General features: G+C 49.2%; 1 protein-coding gene across 1 annotated transcript in view; it reads right to left on the bottom strand.

The window, feature by feature from the left end:
- atp1b2a (ATPase Na+/K+ transporting subunit beta 2a) overlaps positions 1–17,127 on the bottom strand; it is a 56,017-nt gene extending 38,890 nt beyond the window's left edge. The window contains exon 1 of the mRNA XM_055911190.1: positions 16,736–17,127. Within this exon, the coding sequence (XP_055767165.1) occupies positions 16,736–16,838 (103 nt within the window). The 5' untranslated portion in view covers positions 16,839–17,127. The remainder of the gene's footprint in view (positions 1–16,735) is intronic.
- Between the last annotated feature and the right edge of the window lie 3,785 nt (positions 17,128–20,912).

Raw genomic sequence — 20,912 nt, 5'->3', positions numbered from 1 at the left:
TAGACTGACATTCCAGCTGAAACAGAGCAGTACCTTCTCCTCCATACAGCTAGACTGACCATACCAGCTGAAACAGAGCAGTACCTTCTCCTCCATACAGCTAGACTGACCATACCAGCTGAGACAGAGCAGTACCTTCTCCATACAGCTAGACTGACCATACCAGCTGAAACAGAGCAGTACCTTCTCCTCCATACAGCTAGACTGACCATACCAGCTGAAACAGAGCAGTACCTTCTCTATACAGCTAGACTGACCATACCAGCTGAAACAGAGCAGTACCTTCTCCATACAGCTAGACTGACCATACCAGCTGAAACAGAGCAGTACCTTCTCCTCCATACAGCTAGACTGACCATACCAGCTGAAACAGAGCAGTACCTTCTCCTCCATACAGCTAGACTGACCATACCAGCTGAAACAGAGCAGTACCTTCTCCTCCATACAGATAGACTGACCATACCAGCTGAAACAGAGCAGTACCATCTCCTCCATACAGCTAGACTGACCATACCAGCTGAAACAGAGCAGTACCTTCTCCTCCATACAGCTAGACTGACCATAACAGATGAAACAGAGCAGAACCTTCTCCATACAGCTAGACTGACCATACCAGCTGAAACAGAGCAGTACCTTCTTCTCCATACAGCTAGACTGACCATACCAGCTGAAACAGAGCAGTACCTTCTCCTCCATACAGCTAGACTGACCATACCAGCTGAAACAGAGCAGTACCTTCTCCTCCATACAGCTAAACTGACCATACCAGCTGAAACAGAGCAGTACCTTCTTCTCCATACAGCTAGACTGACCATACCAGCTGAAACAGAGCAGTACCTTCTCCTCCATACAGCTAGACTGACCATACCAGCTGAAACAGAGCAGTACCTTCTCCTCCATACAGCTAGACTGACCATACCAGCTGAAACAGAGCAGTACCTTCTCCTCCATACAGCTAGACTGACCATACCAGCTGAAACAGAGCAGTACCTTCTCCTCCATACAGCTAGACTGACCATACCAGCTGAAACAGAGCAGTACCTTCTCCTCCATACAGCTAGACTGACCATACCAGCTGAAACAGAGCAGTACCTTCTCCTCCATACAGCTAGACTGACCATACCAGCTGAAACAGAGCAGTACCTTCTCCTCCATACAGCTAGACTGACCATACCAGCTGAAACAGAGCAGTACCTTCTACTCCATACAGCTAGACTGACCATACCAGTACCACTAGAATATACCCAAGGCTGTTCAGTTCATTCCTTCTCTCTCTCCCTCCCTCTGTTTCTCTCTCTCCCTCCCTCTGTTTCTCTCTCTCCCTCCCTCTGTTTCTCTCTCTCCCTCCCTCTGTTTCTCTCTCTCCCTCCCTCTGTTTCTCTCTCTCCGTCTGTTTCTCCCCCCCTCTGTTTCTCTCTCTCTCTCCCTCTGTTTCTCTCTCTCCCTCCCTCTGTTTCTCTCTCTCTCTCCCTCTGTTTCTCTCTCTCCCTCCCTCTGTTTCTCTCTCTCCCTCCCTCTGTTTCTCTCTCTCCCTCTGTTTCTCTCCCTCCCTCTGTTTCTCTCTATCTCCATCTCTATGTTTCTCCCTTATTCTCTCTCTCCCTTCTATCTCCATCTCATCTCTCCTCCCCCTCCCTCCTTCTCTCTCTGTAACCTACATACTGCTGTATGAAATGATGATGTGGGGTAGGGGCTGTAATCTCTTTCTGTCTCACACACACACACACACACACACACACACACACACACACACACACACACACACACACACACACACACACACACACACACACACACACACACACACACACACACACACACACACACACACACACACACACACACAAAGGAGAGGAGCACCAATTCAAAACCCAAAAAGTGTGTATGCTTCTAAAGGCATCAGCTGAACTCAACTAACCCAAAGAGTTACTGCCTTCGCTTGAAAACAAATATGTAATAGTACTGTTTGTCCATGTTGAGACGCCATAGCCAGTATACACTTTCTCCAAATAGTCAGAATTGATCTATCTTTGATTTTGACGTTGTTGCCGAGGAGATCTAACTAAGATGTTTGGTACAAAGACTTTACTGAAGACCCTGTTGACCAATCACAGAAGAAGGGGCGTGCCCGAACAAAAACCCTTAAAGTCCAAAACCAACAAAAACGTCACAATATATGGGCTGTTTGGGCTGCTCTTTTTCAACTCGTACTTTAAACATTGTATTCATATTTACAGATGGCATACATGTTTGTTATTAAGGAACATGAAAGTGCACATGTTCCAGAAGGCATTTCTGCCAAAAAATGCAAAAAATGCTAAAACATATATTTAAAAAATACATTCAAACAGGTTATGAGCTACCTCTGCAACCAGTACAAGATGACTTGTAACAAACGCCTAGTTTCCTGATCGGGTCAAACAGGGCTCTCCTGTGAAGTCGTGACTTGTAACAAACGCCTAGTTTCCTGATCGGGTCAAACAGGGCTCTCCTGTGAAGTCGTGACTTGTAACAAACGCCTAGTTTCCTGAATCGGGTCAAACAGGGCTCTCCTGTGAAGTCGTGACTTGTAACAAACGCCTAGTTTCCTGAATCGGGTCAAACAGGGCTCTCCTGTGAAGTCGTGACTTGTAACAAACGCCTAGTTTCCTGAATCGGGTCAAACAGGGCTCTCCTGTGAAGTCGTGACTTGTAACAAACGCCTAGTTTCCTGAATCGGGTCAAACAGGGCTCTCCTGTGAAGTCGTGACTTGTAACAAACGCCTAGTTTCCTGATCGGGTCAAACAGGGCTCTCCTGTGAAGTCGTGACTTGTAACAAACGCCTAGTTTCCTGAATCGGGTCAAACAGGGCTCTCCTGTGAAGTCGTGACTTGTAACAAACGCCTAGTTTCCTGAATCGGGTCAAACAGGGCTCTCCTGTGAAGTCGTGACTTGTAACAAACGCCTAGTTTCCTGAATCGGGTCAAACAGGGCTCTCCTGTGAAGTCGTGACTTGTAACAAACGCCTAGTTTCCTGAATCGGGTCAAACAGGGCTCTCCTGTGAAGTCGTGACTTGTAACAAACGCCTAGTTTCCTGAATCGGGTCAAACAGGGCTCTCCTGTGAAGTCGTGACTTGTAACAAACGCCTAGTTTCCTGAATCGGGTCAAACGGGGCTCTCCTGTGAAGTCGTGACTTGTAACAAACGCCTAGTTTCCTGAATCGGGTCAAACAGGGCTCTCCTGTGAAGTCGTGACTTGTAACAAACGCCTAGTTTCCTGAATCGGGTCAAACAGGGCTCTCCTGTGAAGTCGTGACTTGTAACAAACGACTAGTTTCCTGAATCGGGTCAAACAGGGCTCTCCTGTGAAGTCGTGACTTGTAACAAACGCCTAGTTTCCTGAATCGGGTCAAACAGGGCTCTCCTGTGAAGTCGTGACTTGTAACAAACGCCTAGTTTCCTGAATCGGGTCAAACGGGGCTCTCCTGTGAAGTCGTGACTTGTAACAAACGCCTAGTTTCCTGAATCGGGTCAAACGGGGCTCTCCTGTGAAGTCGTGACTTGTAACAAACGCCTAGTTTCCTGAATCGGGTCAAACGGGGCTCTCCTGTGAAGTCGTGACTTGTAACAAACGCCTAGTTTCCTGAATCGGGTCAAACGGGGCTCTCCTGTGAAGTCGTGACTTGTAACAAACGCCTAGTTTCCTGAATCGGGTCAAACGGGGCTCTCCTGTGAAGTCGTGACTTGTAACAAACGCCTAGTTTCCTGAATCGGGTCAAACGGGGCTCTCCTGTGAAGTCGTGACTTGTAACAAACGCCTAGTTTCCTGAATCGGGTCAAACGGGGCTCTCCTGTGAAGTCGTGACTTGTAACAAACGCCTAGTTTCCTGAATCGGGTCAAACGGGGCTCTCCTGTGAAGTCGTGACTTGTAACAAACGCCTAGTTTCCTGAATCGGGTCAAACGGGGCTCTCCTGTGAAGTCGTGACTTGTAACAAACGCCTAGTTTCCTGAATCGGGTCAAACGGGGCTCTCCTGTGAAGTCGTGACTTGTAACAAACGCCTAGTTTCCTGAATCGGGTCAAACGGGGCTCTCCTGTGAAGTCGTGACTTGTAACAAACGCCTAGTTTCCTGAATCGGGTCAAACGGGGCTCTCCTGTGAAGTCGTGACTTGTAACAAACGCCTAGTTTCCTGAATCGGGTCAAACTGGGCTCTCCTGTGAAGTCGTGACTTGTAACAAACGCCTAGTTTCCTGAATCGGGTCAAACAGGGCTCTCCTGTGAAGTCGTGACTTGTAACAAACGCCTAGTTTCCTGAATCGGGTCAAACAGGGCTCTCCTGTGAAGTCGTGACTTGTAACAAACGCCTAGTTTCCTGAATCGGGTCAAACAGGGCTCTCCTGTGAAGTCGTGACTTGTAACAAACGCCTAGTTTCCTGAATCGGGTCAAACAGGGCTCTCCTGTGAAGTCGTGACTTGTAACAAACGCCTAGTTTCCTGAATCGGGTCAAACTGGGCTCTCCTGTGAAGTCGTGACTTGTAACAAACGCCTAGTTTCCTGAATCGGGTCAAACAGGGCTCTCCTGTGAAGTCGTGACTTGTAACAAACGCCTAGTTTCCTGAATCGGGTCAAACAGGGCTCTCCTGTGAAGTCGTGACTTGTAACAAACGCCTAGTTTCCTGAATCGGGTCAAACAGGGCTCTCCTGTGAAGTCGTGACTTGTAACAAACGCCTAGTTTCCTGAATCGGGTCAAACAGGGCTCTCCTGTGAAGTCGTGACTTGTAACAAACGCCTAGTTTCCTGAATCGGGTCAAACAGGGAGAACAAGTATTTGATACACTGCCGATTTTGCAATTAAATGCCAATTAATTACTTAAAAATCATACAATGTGATTTTCTGGATTTTTGTTTTAGATTCCGTCTCTCACAGTTGAAGTGTACCTATGATAAAAATGACAGACCTCTACATGCTTTGTAAGTAGGAAAACCTGCAAAATCGGCAGTGTATCAAATACTTCTTCTCCCTGTTTGACCCGATTCAGGAAACTAGGCGTTACCAGTCAAAAGTTTGGACACACCGACTCATTCAAGGGTTTTTCTTTATTTTTTACTATTTTCTACATTGTAGAATAATAGTGAAGAAATCAAACCTATGAAATAACACATATGGAATCATGTAGTAACCAATAAAGTGTTCAACAAAATATACTCTCTGTGTGTCTGGTTGTAATCTATCCCATACAAAAGCGTTCATTCAACTCAGACAGACTGTTCAACCAGCTAACAAGCTATTGATACTACTACAGACTCTCTGTTCAACTAACTAACTAGTTAACGATGTTACTAACCAGATAAACAGCTGGAAATCATGCTACAACAGACTCTCTATTCAACTAGCTAACCAGTTAGCATCAGGCTCTTTTCAACTGTCTAACCAGTTAGCATCAGGCTCCTTTCAACTGTTTAGACAGTTAGCATCAGGCTCTTTTCAACTGGCTAACCAGTTAGCATCAGGCTCTTTTCAACTGGCTAACCAGTTAGCATCAGGCTCTTTTCAACTGGCTAACCAGTTAGCATCAGGCTCTTTTCAACTGTCTAACCAGTTAGCATCAGGTTCTTTTCAACTGTCTAACCAGTTAGCATCAGGTTCTTTTCAACTGTCTAACCAGTTAGCATCAGGCTCTTTTCAACTGTCTAACCAGTTAGCATCAGGCTCTTTTCAACTGTCTAAGCCAGTTAGCATCAGGCTCTTTTCAACTGTCTAACCAGTTAGCATCAGGCTCTTTTCAACTGTCTAACCAGTTAGCATCAGGCTCTTTTCAACTGTCTAACCAGTTAGCATCAGGCTCTTTTCAACTGTCTAACCAGTTAGCATCAGGCTCTTTTCAACTGTCTAACCAGTTAGCATCAGGCTCTTTTCAACTGTCTAACCAGTTAGCATCAGGCTCTTTTCAACTGTCTAACCAGTTAGCATCAGGCTCTTTTCAACTGTCTAACCAGTTAGCATCAGGCTCTTTTCAACTGTCTAACCAGTTAGCATCAGGCTCTTTTCAACTGTCTAACCAGTTAGCATCAGGCTCTTTTCAACTGTCTAAAGCCAGTTAGCATCAGGCTCTTTTCAACTGTCTAACCAGTTAGCATCAGGCTCTTTTCAACTGTCTAACCAGTTAGCATCAGGCTCTTTTCAACTGTCTAACCAGTTAGCATCAGGCTCTTTTCAACTGTCTAAGCCAGTTAGCATCAGGCTCTTTTCAACTGTCTAACCAGTTAGCATCAGGCTCTTTTCAACTGTCTAACCAGTTAGCATCAGGCTCTTTTCAACTGTCTAACCAGTTAGCATCAGGCTCTTTTCAACTGTCTAACCAGTTAGCATCAGGCTCTTTTCAACTGTCTAACCAGTTAGCATCAGGCTCTTTTCAACTGGCTAACCAGTTAGCATCAGGCTCTTTTCAACTGTCTAACCAGTTAGCATCAGGCTCTTTTCAACTGGCTAACCAGTTAGCATCAGGCTCTTTTCAACTGTCTAGCCAGTTAGCATCAGGCTCTTTTCAACTGTCTAACCAGTTAGCATCAGGCTCTTTTCAACTGTCTAACCAGTTAGCATCAGGCTCTTTTCAACTGTCTAACCAGTTAGCACCAGGCTCTTTTCAACTGTCTAACCAGTTAGCATCAGGCTCTTTTCAACTGTCTAACCAGTTAGCATCAGGCTCTTTTCAACTGTCTAACCAGTTAGCACCAGGTACTGTTTAACTGGCTAACCAGTTAGCATCAGGCTCTTTTCAACTGTCTAACCAGTTAGCACCAGGCTCTTTTCAACTGTCTAACCAGTTAGCATCAGGCTCTTTTCAACTGGCTAACCAGTTAGCACCAGGCTCTTTTCAGGCTCAGTTAAACTGCCCCCCCCTCTCTCTCTTCCCCTCTTTCTTTTCCCCTTCCTCTCTCTCTATCCCTCTCTCTCTCTCCTTCTCTGTTGTGGGAGTGTGTTATGAGTCATCTGAGCCTTAGGCTTGTGTGTATGTGTGTGTGACCGTCTGTCCTGAAGGAAGAACATTCAACATGGCGGCAACCTCTCATCTCTCTCTCCTCCTCTCTATCCTCTCTCTCTTTGAGCTCCCATCTCTCTCTCCTCCTCTTCCTCCTCTCCCATCTCTCTCTCTCCTCCCCTCCCATCTCTCCCCTACCAACACTCTCTTCTCCCTCTTATCTCTCTCTCCTCCCATCTTTCTCTTCTCTCTATCCTCTCTCTCCTCTCCTCCCATCTCTCTCCCCTCCTATCTTTCTCTCCATCTCTCATCTCTCTCTCATATGATTTGATCCCATTGTAGTCAACTAGTACAGCAATGCACACACACACACACACACACACACACACACACACACACACACACACACACACACACACATAGATACAACACATACACACACACACACACACACACACACACACACACACACACACACACACACATTCTGATCCGGGTTTAATCAGATGGTTTATTTAGAATGCTGCTTTCTGTTTGCTCTCCTCTCTCTCTTCTCCTCCCTCTCATCCTCCCTCTCATCCTCCCTCCCTCTCATCCTCCCTCTCATCCTCCCTCCCTCTCATCCTCCCTCTCATCCTCCCTCCCTCTCATCCTCCCAATCATCCTCCCTCTCATCCTCCCTCCCTCTCATCCTCCCTCTCATCCTCCCTGCCTCTCATCCTCCCTCCCTCTCATCCTCCCTCTCATCCTCCCTGCCTCTCATCCTCCCTCTCATCCTCCCTCTCATCCTGCCTCTCATCCTCCCTCTCATCCTCCCTCTCATCCTCCCTCCCTCTCACCCTCCCTGCCTCTCATCCTCCCTCTCATCCTCCCTCCCTCTCATCCTCCCTGCCTCTCATCCTCCCTCTCATCCTCCCTCTCACCCTCCCTGCCTCTCATCCTCCCTCTCATCCTCCCTCCCTCTCCTCTCCTCCCTCTCATCCTCCCTCTCATCCTCTCCTCCCTCTCATCCTCCCTCCCTCTCATCCTCCCTCCCTCTCCTCTCCTCCCTCTCATCCTCCCTCTCATCCTCTCCTGCCTCTCATCCTCCCTCCCTCTCCTCTCCTCCCTTTCATCCTCCCTCTCATCCTCCCTCTCATCCTCCCTGCCTCTCATCCTCCCTCCCTCTCATCCTCCCTGCCTCTCAGCCTCCCTCTCATCCTCTCCTCCCTCTCATCCTCCCTCTCATCCTCCCTCTCATCCTCCCTCCCTCTCATCCTCCCTCTCATCCTCCCTGCCTCTCATCCTCCCTGCCTCTCATCCTCCCTCTCATCCTCCCTCTCATCCTCCCTCTCATCCTCCCTCCCTCTCATCCTCCCTCCCTCTCATCCTCCCTGCCTCTCATCCTCCCTCTCATCCTCCCTCCCTCTCATCCTCCCTCTCATCCTCCCTGCCTCTCATCCTCCCTCTCATCCTCCCTGCCTCTCATCCTCCCTCTCATCCTCCCTGCCTCTCATCCTCCCTCTCATCCTCCCTCCCTCTCATCTCCCTCTCATCCTCCCTCCCTCTCATCCTCCCTCTCATCCTCCCTCTCATCCTCCCTGCCTCTCATCCTCCCTCTCATCCTCCCTCTCATCCTCCCTGCCTCTCATCCTCCCTCTCATCCTCCCTCCCTCTCATCCTCCCTCTCATCCTCCCTGCCTCTCATCCTCCCTCTCATCCTCCCTCTCATCCTCCCTCCCTCTCATCCTCCCTCTCATCCTCCCTCCCTCTCTCTCATCCTCCCTCTCATCCTCCCTCTCATCCTCCCTCTCATCCTCCCTCCCTCTCATCCTCCCTCCCATCCTCCCTCCCTCTCATCCTCCCTCTCATCCTGCCTCTCATCCTCCCTGCTTCTCATCCTCCCTCCCTCTCATCCTCTCCTCCCTCTCATCCTCCCTCTCATCCTCCCTCTCATCCTCCCTCTCATCCTCCCTCTCATCCTGCCTCTCATCCTCCCTCCCTCTCATCCTCCCTCTCATTCTCCCTCTCATCCTCCCTCCCTCTCATCCTCCCTCTCATCCTCCCTCTCATCCTCCCTCTCATCCTCCCTGCCTCTCATCCTCCCTGCCTCTCATCCTCCCTCCCTCTCATCCTCCCTCCCTCTCATCCTCCCTGCCTCTCATCCTCCCTCTCATCCTCCCTGCCTCTCATCCTCCCTCTCATCCTCCCTCTCATCCTCCCTCTCATCCTCCCTCTCATCCTCCCTCCCTCTCATCCTCCCTCTCATCCTCCCTCTCATCCTCCCTGCCTCTAATCCTCCCTCTCATCCTCCCTCTCATCCTCCCTCCCTCTCATCCTCCCTGCCTCTCATCCTCCCTCTCATCCTCCCTCCCTCTCATCCTCCCTCTCATCCTCCCTCTCATCCTCCCTGCCTCTCATCCTCCCTCTCATCCTCCCTCCCTCTCATCCTCCCTCCCTCTCATCCTCCCTCTCATCCTCCCTCTCATCCTCCCTCCCTCTCATCCTCCCTCTCATCCTCCCTCTCATCCTCCCTCTCATCCTCCCTCTCCTCCTCCCTCTCCTCCTCCCTCCCTCTCATCCTCTCTCTCATCCTCCCTCCCTCTCATCCTCCCTGCCTCTCATCCTGCCTCTCATCCTCCCTGCCTCTCATCCTCCCTCTCATCCTCCCTACCTCTCATCCTCCCTGCCTCTCAATCTCCCTCTCATCCTCCCTCCCTCTCATCCTCCCTGCCTCTCATCCTCCCTCTCATCCTCCCTGCCTCTCATCCTGCCTCTCATCCTGCCTCTCATCCTCCCTCTCATCCTCCCTCTCATCCTCCCTCCCTCTCATCCGCCCTCCCTCTCATCCTCCCTCTCATCCTCCCTCTCATCCTCCCTGCCTCTCATCCTGCCTCTCATCCTCCCTCTCATCCTCCCTCTCATCCTCCCTCCCTCTCATCCTCCCTGCCTCTCATCCTCCCTCTCATCCTCCCTCTCATCCTCCCTCCCTCTCATCCTCCCTCTCATCCTCCCTCCCTCTCATCCTCCCTCTCATCCTCCCTCTCATCCTCCCTCCCTCTCATCCTCCCTCCCTCTCATCCTCCCTCTCATCCTCCCTCCCTCTCATCCTCCCTCCCTCTCATCCTCCCTCTCATCCTCCCTCCCTCTCATCCTCCCTCTCATCCTCCCTCCCTCTCATCCTCCCTCCCTCTCATCCTCCCTCTCATCCTCCCTGCCTCTCATCCTGCCTCTCATCCTCCCTCCCTCTCATCCTCCCTCTCATCCTCCCTCCCTCTCATCCTCCCTCTCATCCTCCCTCCCTCTCATCCTCCCTCCCTCTCATCCTCCCTCCCTCTCATCCTCCCTCCCTCTCATCCTCCCTGCCTCTCATCCTCCCTCTCATCCTCCCTCCCTCTCATCCTTCATCCCTCTCATCCTCCCTGCTTCTCACCCTCCCTGCCTCTCATCCTCCCTCTCATCCTCCCTCTCATCCTCCCTCCCTCTCATCCTCCCTCTCATCCTCCCTCCCTCTCATCCTCCCTCCCTCTCATCCTCCCTCTCATCCTCCCTCTCATCCTCCCTCTCATCCTCCCTGCCTCTCATCCTCCCTCCCTCTCATCCTCCCTCTCATCCTCCCTCCCTCTCATCCTCCCTGCCTCTCATCCTCCCTCTCATCCTCCCTGCCTCTCATCCTCCCTCTCATCCTCCCTCTCATCCTCCCTCTCATCCTCCCTCCCTCTCATCCTCCCTCTCATCCTCCCTCTCATCCTCCCTGCCTCTAATCCTCCCTCTCATCCTCCCTCCCTCTCATCCTCCCTGCCTCTCATCCTCCCTCTCATCCTCCCTCCCTCTCATCCTCCCTCTCATCCTCCCTCTCATCCTCCCTGCCTCTCATCCTCCCTCTCATCCTCCCTCTCATCCTCCCTCCCTCTCATCCTCCCTCTCATCCTCCCTCTCATCCTCCCTCCCTCTCATCCTCCCTCTCATCCTCCCTCTCATCCTCCCTCTCCTCCTCCCTCTCCTCCTCCCTCCCTCTCATCCTCTCTCTCATCCTCCCTCCCTCTCATCCTCCCTGCCTCTCATCCTGCCTCTCATCCTCCCTGCCTCTCATCCTCCCTCTCATCCTCCCTACCTCTCATCCTCCCTGCCTCTCAATCTCCCTCTCATCCTCCCTCCCTCTCATCCTCCCTGCCTCTCATCCTCCCTCTCATCCTCCCTGCCTCTCATCCTGCCTCTCATCCTCCCTCTCATCCTCCCTCTCATCCTCCCTCCCTCTCATCCGCCCTCCCTCTCATCCTCCCTCTCATCCTCCCTCTCATCCTCCCTGCCTCTCATCCTGCCTCTCATCCTCCCTCTCATCCTCCCTCCCTCTCATCCTCCCTGCCTCTCATCCTCCCTCTCATCCTCCCTCTCATCCTCCCTCCCTCTCATCCTCCCTCTCATCCTCCCTCCCTCTCATCCTCCCTCTCATCCTCCCTCTCATCCTCCCTCCCTCTCATCCTCCCTCCCTCTCATCCTCCCTCTCATCCTCCCTCCCTCTCATCCTCCCTCCCTCTCATCCTCCCTCTCATCCTCCCTCCCTCTCATCCTCCCTCTCATCCTCCCTCCCTCTCATCCTCCCTCCCTCTCATCCTCCCTCTCATCCTCCCTGCCTCTCATCCTGCCTCTCATCCTCCCTCCCTCTCATCCTCCCTCTCATCCTCCCTCCCTCTCATCCTCCCTCCCTCTCATCCTCCCTCCCTCTCATCCTCCCTCCCTCTCATCCTCCCTCCCTCTCATCCTCCCTGCCTCTCATCCTCCCTCTCATCCTCCCTCCCTCTCATCCTTCATCCCTCTCATCCTCCCTGCCTCTCATCCTCCCTCTCATCCTCCCTCCCTCTCATCCTCCCTCTCATCCTCCCTCCCTCTCATCCTCCCTCTCATCCTCCCTCTCATCCTCCCTGCCTCTCATCCTCCCTCTGATCCTCCCTGCCTCTCATCCTCCCTCCCTCTCATCCTCCCTCCCTCTCATCCTCCCTGCCTCTCATCCTCCCTCTCATCCTCCCTCCCTCTCATCCTCCCTCTCATCCTCCCTCCCTCTCATCCTCCCTCTCATCCTCCCTCCCTCTCATCCTCCCTCTCATCCTCCCTCTCATCCTCCCTCCCTCTCATCCTCCCTCCCTCTCATCCTCCCTCTCCTCCTCCCTCCCTCTCATCCTCCCTCTCATCCTCCCTCTCATCCTCTCCTCCCTCTCATCCTCCCTCTCATCCTCCCTCCCTCTCACCCTCCCTCTCACCCTCCCTCTCATCCTCCCTGCCTCTCATCCTCCCTCCCTCTCATCCTCCCTCCCTCTCATCCTCCCTCTCATCCTCCCTGCCTCTCATCCTCCCTCTCATCCTCCCTCTCATCCTCCCTCTCATCCTCCCTCTCATCCTCCCTGCCTCTCATCCTGCCTCTCATCCTCCCTCTCATCCTCCCTCCCTCTCATCCCTCGCATCCTCCCTCCCTCTCATCCTCCCTCTCATCCTCCCTCCCTCTCATCCTCCCTCTCATCCTCCCTCCCTCTCATCCTCCCTCTCATCCTCCCTCTCATCCTCCCTCCCTCTCATCCTCCCTCTCATCCTCCCTCTCATCCTGCCTCTCATCCTGCCTCTCATCCTCCCTCTCATCCTCCCTCTCATCCTGCCTCTCATCCTCCCTGCCTCTCATCCCCCCTCTCATCCTCCCTCTCATCCTCCCTGCCTCTCATCCTGCCTCTCATCCTGCCTCTCATCCTCCCTGCCTCTCTTCCTCCCTCTCATCCTGCCTCTCATCCTCCCTGCCTCTCATCCTCCCTCTCATCCTCCCTGCCTCTCATCCTCTCCTCCCTCTCATCCTCCCTCTCATCCTCCCTGCCTCTCATCCTCCCTCTCATCCTCCCTCTCATCCTCCCTCTCATCCTCCCTGCCTCTCATCCTCTCCTCCCTCTCATCCTGCCTCTCATCCTCCCTCCCTCTCATCCTCCCTCTCATCCTCCCTGCCTCTCATCCTCCCTCTCATCCTCCCTCTCATCCTCCCTGCCTCTCATCCTCCCTCCCTCTCATCCTCCCTCCCTCTCATCCTCCCTCTCATCCTCTCATCCTCTCATCCTCCCTGCCTCTCATCCTCCCTCCCTCTCATCATCCCTTCCTCGCATCCTCCCTCTCACCCTCCCTCTCATCCTCCCTGCCTCTCATCCTCCCTCTCATCCTCCCTCTCATCCTCCCTGCCTCTCATCCTCCCTCCCTCTCATCCTCCCTCTCATCCTCCCTCCCTCTCATCCTCCCTCTCATCCTCCCTCCCTCTCATCCTCCCTCCCTCTCATCCTCCCTCTCATCCTCCCTCCCTCTCATCCTCCCTCTCATCCTCCCTGCCCCCCGCCCTCCTCTCTAGAATAAAGATTATACACGGATTATACACAGTCATACCAAGAACAACCCTCACGCAAGGTTGTGTGTTTGTAGAGAACAGAACAGATACTGGACTGTATTCCGTGTTCTGTATTCTATGTTCTGTGTTCTATGTTCAATGTCCTATATTATTATATATGTTCTAGATTTTGTGTTCTGTGTTCTAGATTCTGAGTTCTGTGTTCTGTTCTGTGTTCTATGTTCTGTGTTCTGAGTTCTCTCTTCTGTCATCTATGTTCTATATTCTATATTCTGTGTTCTATATTCTGAGTTCTATATTATGTGTTTTATGTTCTATATTATGTGTTCTATGTTCTGTGTTGTATGTTCTGTGTTGTATGTTCTATGTTGTATGTTTTGTGTTCTATATTCCGTCCAGCAGCAGACGCTCAGCAGCCAGATTAAACAGACGAATCAAATTCTACTTTAATCCAGATTAGACTAGTCATCACATACCCTCTCTCTCTGTCCTCTCTCTCTCTCTCTCCCTGTCCTCTATCACTCTCTGTCCTCTCTCTCTCTGTCACTGTCCTCTATCTCTCTCTGTCCTCTATATCTCTCTCTCTACCTGTCCTCTACCTCTCTCTCTCTCTCTGTGTCCTTTCTCTCTACCCCCCTCTCTCTCTGTCCTCTTTCTCTCCTCTCCCCTCTCTGTAACCCTCCTCTAGTATAGATTGAGCATAATGACAACATCCTCATCAGATCAGCCTGTATGTGTGTGTGTCCCACCTGTGAGTGTGTGAGGAGCGACCCTCAACTAGAGCTGTTACGGTGACCACCATACCGGCGGCTACGAGTCACGGTAATTAGGCTTCTCCAAGCTCTGATGCTGTTGCTGGTCATTAGTAGTCTACCAAACTTGGTAACTGCCTGTCCCTCTAATCACTCTGACATCAATGCAAATCTATTCGGAAATCTAATCAAACACTTCATGAGAGCCCATGTTGCGCAACATTTCTATAGGCTATACAATTGCGGGAGAAAACAGAGTGATGGCCTCTAATAAAAAGAGGAGGATCCCATCAGCTTTCTACAGGCTATGCCTAATACATTTATTTATCAACTTTGCTAATATGAAGCACATTGCTTTACAACAGGAGTATAGCCTACCTGGCTGGCATGAAAATGAACCACAGGGAAAAGCATCCTCCATTCACTATTTAAGTGCAGAGAGGACATGTATTTTTTCCCCATGCCCATATTTCGATACAGGTGCATGATAATGGTCCATTCCAAATCAAAACGAACTTCACACATATATTATTTAGTAAATATAAAGACAAGATTAAACCAAGAATAGTGTGCTGGGTGACAATTTCATCCGGTCACTTGTGAATGATGCTCAGCTTAAGGCAAGAAACAGTGAAAACTTTTTTGTGTGACTTTTTCAAATCAGTCGCACACCTCATGTAGCCTACTAGTCCATAGTCCTATATGTTTTAATAAGGTTAGTATCACACCTCATGTAGCCCATAGTCCTATATGTTTTAATAAGGTTAGTATCACACCTCTTGTAGCCTAGTCCTATGTGTTTTAATAAGGTTAGTATCACACCTCTTGTAGCCTAGCCCATAGTCCTATATGTTTTAATAAGGTTAGTATTACACCTCATGTAGCCCATAGTCCTATATGTTTTAATAAGGTTAGTATCACACCTCATGTAGCCTAGCCCATAGTCCTATATGTTTTAATAAGGTTAGTATCACACCTCATGTAGCCTAGCCCATAGTCCTATATGTTTTAATAAGGTTAGTATCACACCTCATGTAGCCTAGCCCATAGTCCTATATGTTTTAATAAGGTTAGTATCACACCTCATGTAGCCTAGCCCATAGTCCTATATGTTTTAATAAGGTTAGTATCACACCTCATGTAGCCTAGCCCATAGTCCTATATGTTTTAATAAGGTTAGTATCACACCTCATGTAGCCTAGCCCATAGTCCTATATGTTTTAATAAGGTTAGTATCACACCTCATGTAGCCTAGCCCATAGTCCTATATGTTTTAATAGGGTTAGTATTAAATAACTATTTCTAATGAAGGACATTACTCCTCTTTACACTGGGTATAGAGCCTAACTACATAGGAGGAGCGAGAGTTTCCAGTTTGGGGAAGATCATTTTCACCATAAAATGCACCTTTATAATTAAAAAACATTACATGCAGAATCGCATTTGCGGTCACTTTTGAGAACGATGTTTTTCCCGGGAATTGATTGCATTGCTGCGCTCATAACGTGAACATGTGCGCTTATAGCCAACTGCCGTGTGCGCATTGCTGCGCTCATAACGTCAACATGTGCGCTTATAGCCAACTGCCGTGTGCGCATTGCTGCGCTCATAACGTCAACATGTGCGCTTATAGCCAACTGCCGTGTGCGCATTGCTGCGCTCATAACGTGAACATGTGCGCTTATAGCCAACTGCCGTGTGCGCATTGCTGCGCTCATAACGTGAACATGTGCGCTTATAGCCAACTGCCGTGTGCGCATTGCTGCGCTCATAACGTGAACATGTGCGCTTATAGCCAACTGCCGTGTGCGCATTGCTGCGCTCATAACGTGAAGAAATAGCCTGACAGTATGTCCACATTTTAAGCTAAACGTTCTGATTGCTATTACCGCATTGCTTTTAAAAGGTTTGTTGATGCTAGAGGTTGTATTCATTTGGGATCAATCGCATCCTACAACTGTCCCAGACTATGGAATATTTATTTCTGGCACAGAAGGACAAGTTGACCAATAGAATAGGCCGTAGATTGGCTAGTGTTTTGTGCACCACCCTATGAGACTCCTGATCACGTCCGGTTGTGATACAGCCCGGGATCAAACCAGGGTCTGTCGTGACGCCTCTAGCACTGAGATGCAGTGCCTTAGACCACTGCGCCACTCGGGAGCCCTAACATACGGACATTCTGATATTCTGTTCTTCTGAAATAGACTACATTTTCTTCTTAGACCTGTCTAAAATAAATAATGGATTTACTGTGAAGGTGTAGACTATATTACATGGATTAGACGTTTTAAAACGTAGATGTTCCAAAGGTCTGCATCAGTGGCTTGTTGGCTGTGTGGAAGATAGGAGACGCTAAAGGTGTTTATGCTCACTAACGGTCAATTACCGTGAGACCGGCAGTTATTTGCTTGACAATCACCCACTGGCCAAATGTAATGACCGCCACAGCCCTAAACACACACCACACATCATATAATGACTGAAAGGAGGGGGGCTACTCGCATGAAGGATCACTGGACAGACTCAAACCAGCTGAGAGCAGTAGAGAGAGAGAGAGAGAGAGAGAGAGAGAGAGAGAGAGAGAGAGAGAGAGAGAGAGACACACAGAGAGAGAGAGAGAGAGAGAGAGAGACACAGAGAGAGAGAGAGGGGGAGACTGACTGACCCCAGCTGCTTGCGGTCCGGCCCAGGAACTCGTGCGTCCGAGGGTTCCAGAAGTATGGCTCCTTGACTCCGGTGTCCACGCGCTCATCTTCCTTGTTGTTCATGGTGCCCGTTGCGTACCGTGCGGCAGTTTGTACTCAGTATCAACTAAAAACGAGGATTCTGCTGTCTGGCGCGGTAAAATGAGATGTCCCGATAATGACCGTTATCTGTCTGTCTAAACCGGTAAAAAGGCGCGAGGTGTTTCAGAATAAATTCTAGGTTTTTCGATCCACCGGTGATGACGACAGGTGCTATAGTCTATCGATAGAAGACTAATCTACAGTCACGGACGACGCGAGACTGACTGTTCTGTTCTACTGCGGCGCGACCACACTGCGGTAAAACGGGATCGAGCCTGGATACATGGCTACGTCATAATCAGCCCCTGCTCTCCGCCAATAGGACACATCTATCCCATCTGGCCCCACCCCTACTCTCCTCCATTATAACCTCAACAACCTGTGTGTGTGGACCTGAAATGATCAAACAGAATGAATGTTTGGCCACAGAAGACAGACTGCATTTCAAACGTGTGGAGGGAGAGATGGAGAGATGGAGAGGTAGATGAGAGAGAGATGGAGAGTGAGATACAGAGAGAGAGTGATGGAGAGAGCGATGGAGAGAAAGATGAGAGAGAGAGATGGAGAGTGAGATGGAGAGAGAGATGGAGAGTGAGATGGAGAGAGATGGAGAGAAAGATGGAGAGAGAGAGTGATGGAGTGAGAGAGTGATGGAGAGAGAGAAAGATGGAGAGATGGAGAGAAATATGGAGAGAAATATGGAGAGAGGGGGGAGTGTTTCAGAGGCCGCTGTATCTCCTGCTCCAGGCTACAAGCTTTGTACCAGAACACACACGGTTACAGAGAGGATGGAGGTCCGGTGTATTTTGTGGTCTGTGTGCGCCCTCTGGTGGCTCCTGAGAGACACTGCAGCACCACAGACTAGATAGATGACACCACTACTAATACTACTGCAGCACCACAGACTAGATAGATGACACCACTACTAATACTACTGAAGCACCACAGACTAGATGACACCACTACTAATACTACTGCAGCACCACAGACTAGATGACACCACTACTAATACTACTGCAGCACCACAGACTAGATAGATGACAACACTACTAATACTACTGCAGCACCACAGACTAGATAGATGACAACACTACTAATACTACTGCAGCACCACAGACTAGATAGATGACACCACTACTAATACTACTGCAGCACCACAGACTAGATGACACCACTACTAATACTACTGCAGCACCACAGACTAGATGACAACACTACTAACACACTAATACTACTGCAGCACCACAGACTAGATAGATGACACCACTACTAATACTACTGCAGCACCACAGACTAGATAGATGACACCACTACTAATACTACTGCAGCACCACAGACTAGATAGATGACACCACTACTAATACTACTGCAGCACCACAGACTAGATAGATGACACCACTACTAATACTACTGCAGCACCACAGACTAGATGACAACACTACTAATACTACTGCAGCACCACAGACTAGATAGATGACACCACTACTAATACTACTGCAGCACCACAGACTAGATAGATGACACCACTACTAATACTACTGCAGCACCACAGACTAGATGACAACACTACTAATACTACTGCAGCACCACAGACTAGATAGATGACACCACTACTAATACTACTGCAGCACCACAGACTAGATAGATGGTAACACTACTAATACTACTGCAGCACCACAGACTAGATAGATGACACCACTACTAATACTACTGCAGCACCACAGACTAGATAGATGACACCACTACTAATACTACTGCAGCACCACAGACTAGATAGATGACACCACTACTAATACTACTGCAGCACCACAGACTAGATAGATGACACCACTACTAATACTACTGCAGCACCACAGACTAGATAGATGACAACACTACTAATACTACTGCAGCACCACAGACTAGATAGATGACAACACTACTAATACTACTGCAGCACCACAGACTAGATAGATGACAACACTACTAATACTACTGCAGCACCACAGACTAGATAGATGACACCACTACTAATACTACTGCAGCACCACAGACTAGATGACAACACTACTAATACTACTGCAGCACCACAGACTAGATAGATGACACCACTACTAATACTACTGCAGCACCACAGACTAGATAGATGACACCACTACTAATACTACTGCAGCACCACAGACTAGATAGATGACAACACTACTAATACTACTGCAGCACCACAGACTAGATAGATGACACCACTACTAATACTACTGCAGCACCACAGACTAGATAGATGACACCGCTACTAATACTACTGCAGCACCACAGACTAGATAGATGACAACACTACTAATACTACTGCAGCACCACAGACTAGATAGATGACACCACTACTAATACTACTGCAGCACCACAGACTAGATAGATGACACTACTACTAATACTACTGCAGCACCACAGACTAGATAGATGACACCACTACTAATACTACTGCAGCACCACAGACTAGATAGATGACAACACTACTAATACTACTGCAGCACCACAGACTAGATAGATGACACCACTACTAATACTACTGCAGCACCACAGACTAGATAGATGACACCACTACTAATACTACTGCAGCACCACAGACTAGATGACAACACTACTAATACTACTGCAGCACCACAGACTAGATAGATGACAACACTACTAATACTACTGCAGCACCACAGACTAGATAGATGACACCACTACTAATACTACTGCAGCACCACAGACTAGATAGATGACAACACTACTAATACTACTGCAGCACCACAGACTAGATAGATGACAACACTACTAATACTACTGCAGCACCACAGACTAGATAGATGACACCACTACTAATACTACTGCAGCACCACAGACTAGATAGATGACACCACTACTAATACTACTGCAGCACCACAGACTAGATAGATGACACCACTACTAATACTACTGCAGCACCACAGACTAGATAGATGACACCACTACTAATACTACTGCAGCACCACAGACTAGATAGATGACACCACTACTAATACTACTGCAGCACCACAGACTAGATGACACCACTACTAATACTACTGCAGCACCACAGACTAGATAGATGACACCACTACTAATACTACTGCACCACAGACTAGATAGATGACAACACTACTAATACTACTGCAGCACCACAGACTAGATAGATGACACCACTACTAATACTACTGCAGCACCACAGACTAGATAGATGACACCACTACTAATACTACTGCAGCACCACAGACTAGATAGATGACACCACTACTAATACTACTGCAGCACCACAGACTAGATAGATGACAACACTACTAATACTACTGCAGCACCACAGACTAGATAGATGACACCACTACTAATACTACTGCAGCACCACAGACTAGATAGATGACAACACTACTAATACTACTGCAGCACCACAGACTAGATAGATGACACCACTACTAATACTACTGCAGCACCACAGACTAGATAGATGACACCACTACTAATACTACTGCAGCACCACAGACTAGATGACACCACTACTAATACTACTGCAGCACCACAGACTAGATGACACCACTACTAATACTACTGCAGCACCACAGACTAGATAGATGACACCACTACTAATACTACTGCAGCACCACAGATTAGATAGATGACACCACTACTAATACTACTGCAGCACCACGGACTAGATAGATGACACCACTACTAATACTACTGCAGCACCACAGACTAGATAGATGACACCACTACTAATACTACTGCAGCACCACAGACTAGATAGATGACACCACTACTAATACTACTGCAGCACCACAGACTAGATAGATGGTAACACTACTAATACTACTGCAGCACCACAGACTAGATAGATGACACCACTACTAATACTACTGCAGCACCACAGACTAGATAGATGACACCACTACTAATACTACTGCAGCACCACAGACTAGATGACAACACTACTAATACTACTGCAGCACCACAGACTAGATGACACCACTACTAATACTACTGCAGCACCACAGACTAGATAGATGACACCACTACTAATACTAC

The sequence above is a fragment of the Salvelinus fontinalis genome, unplaced genomic scaffold (genome assembly GCF_029448725.1).
Source record: "Salvelinus fontinalis isolate EN_2023a unplaced genomic scaffold, ASM2944872v1 scaffold_0054, whole genome shotgun sequence".
Lineage (NCBI taxonomy): Eukaryota > Metazoa > Chordata > Actinopteri > Salmoniformes > Salmonidae > Salvelinus > Salvelinus fontinalis.
The sequence above is the reverse complement of the archived record's forward strand: the minus strand, read 5'-3'. Positions and strand labels throughout refer to the sequence as shown.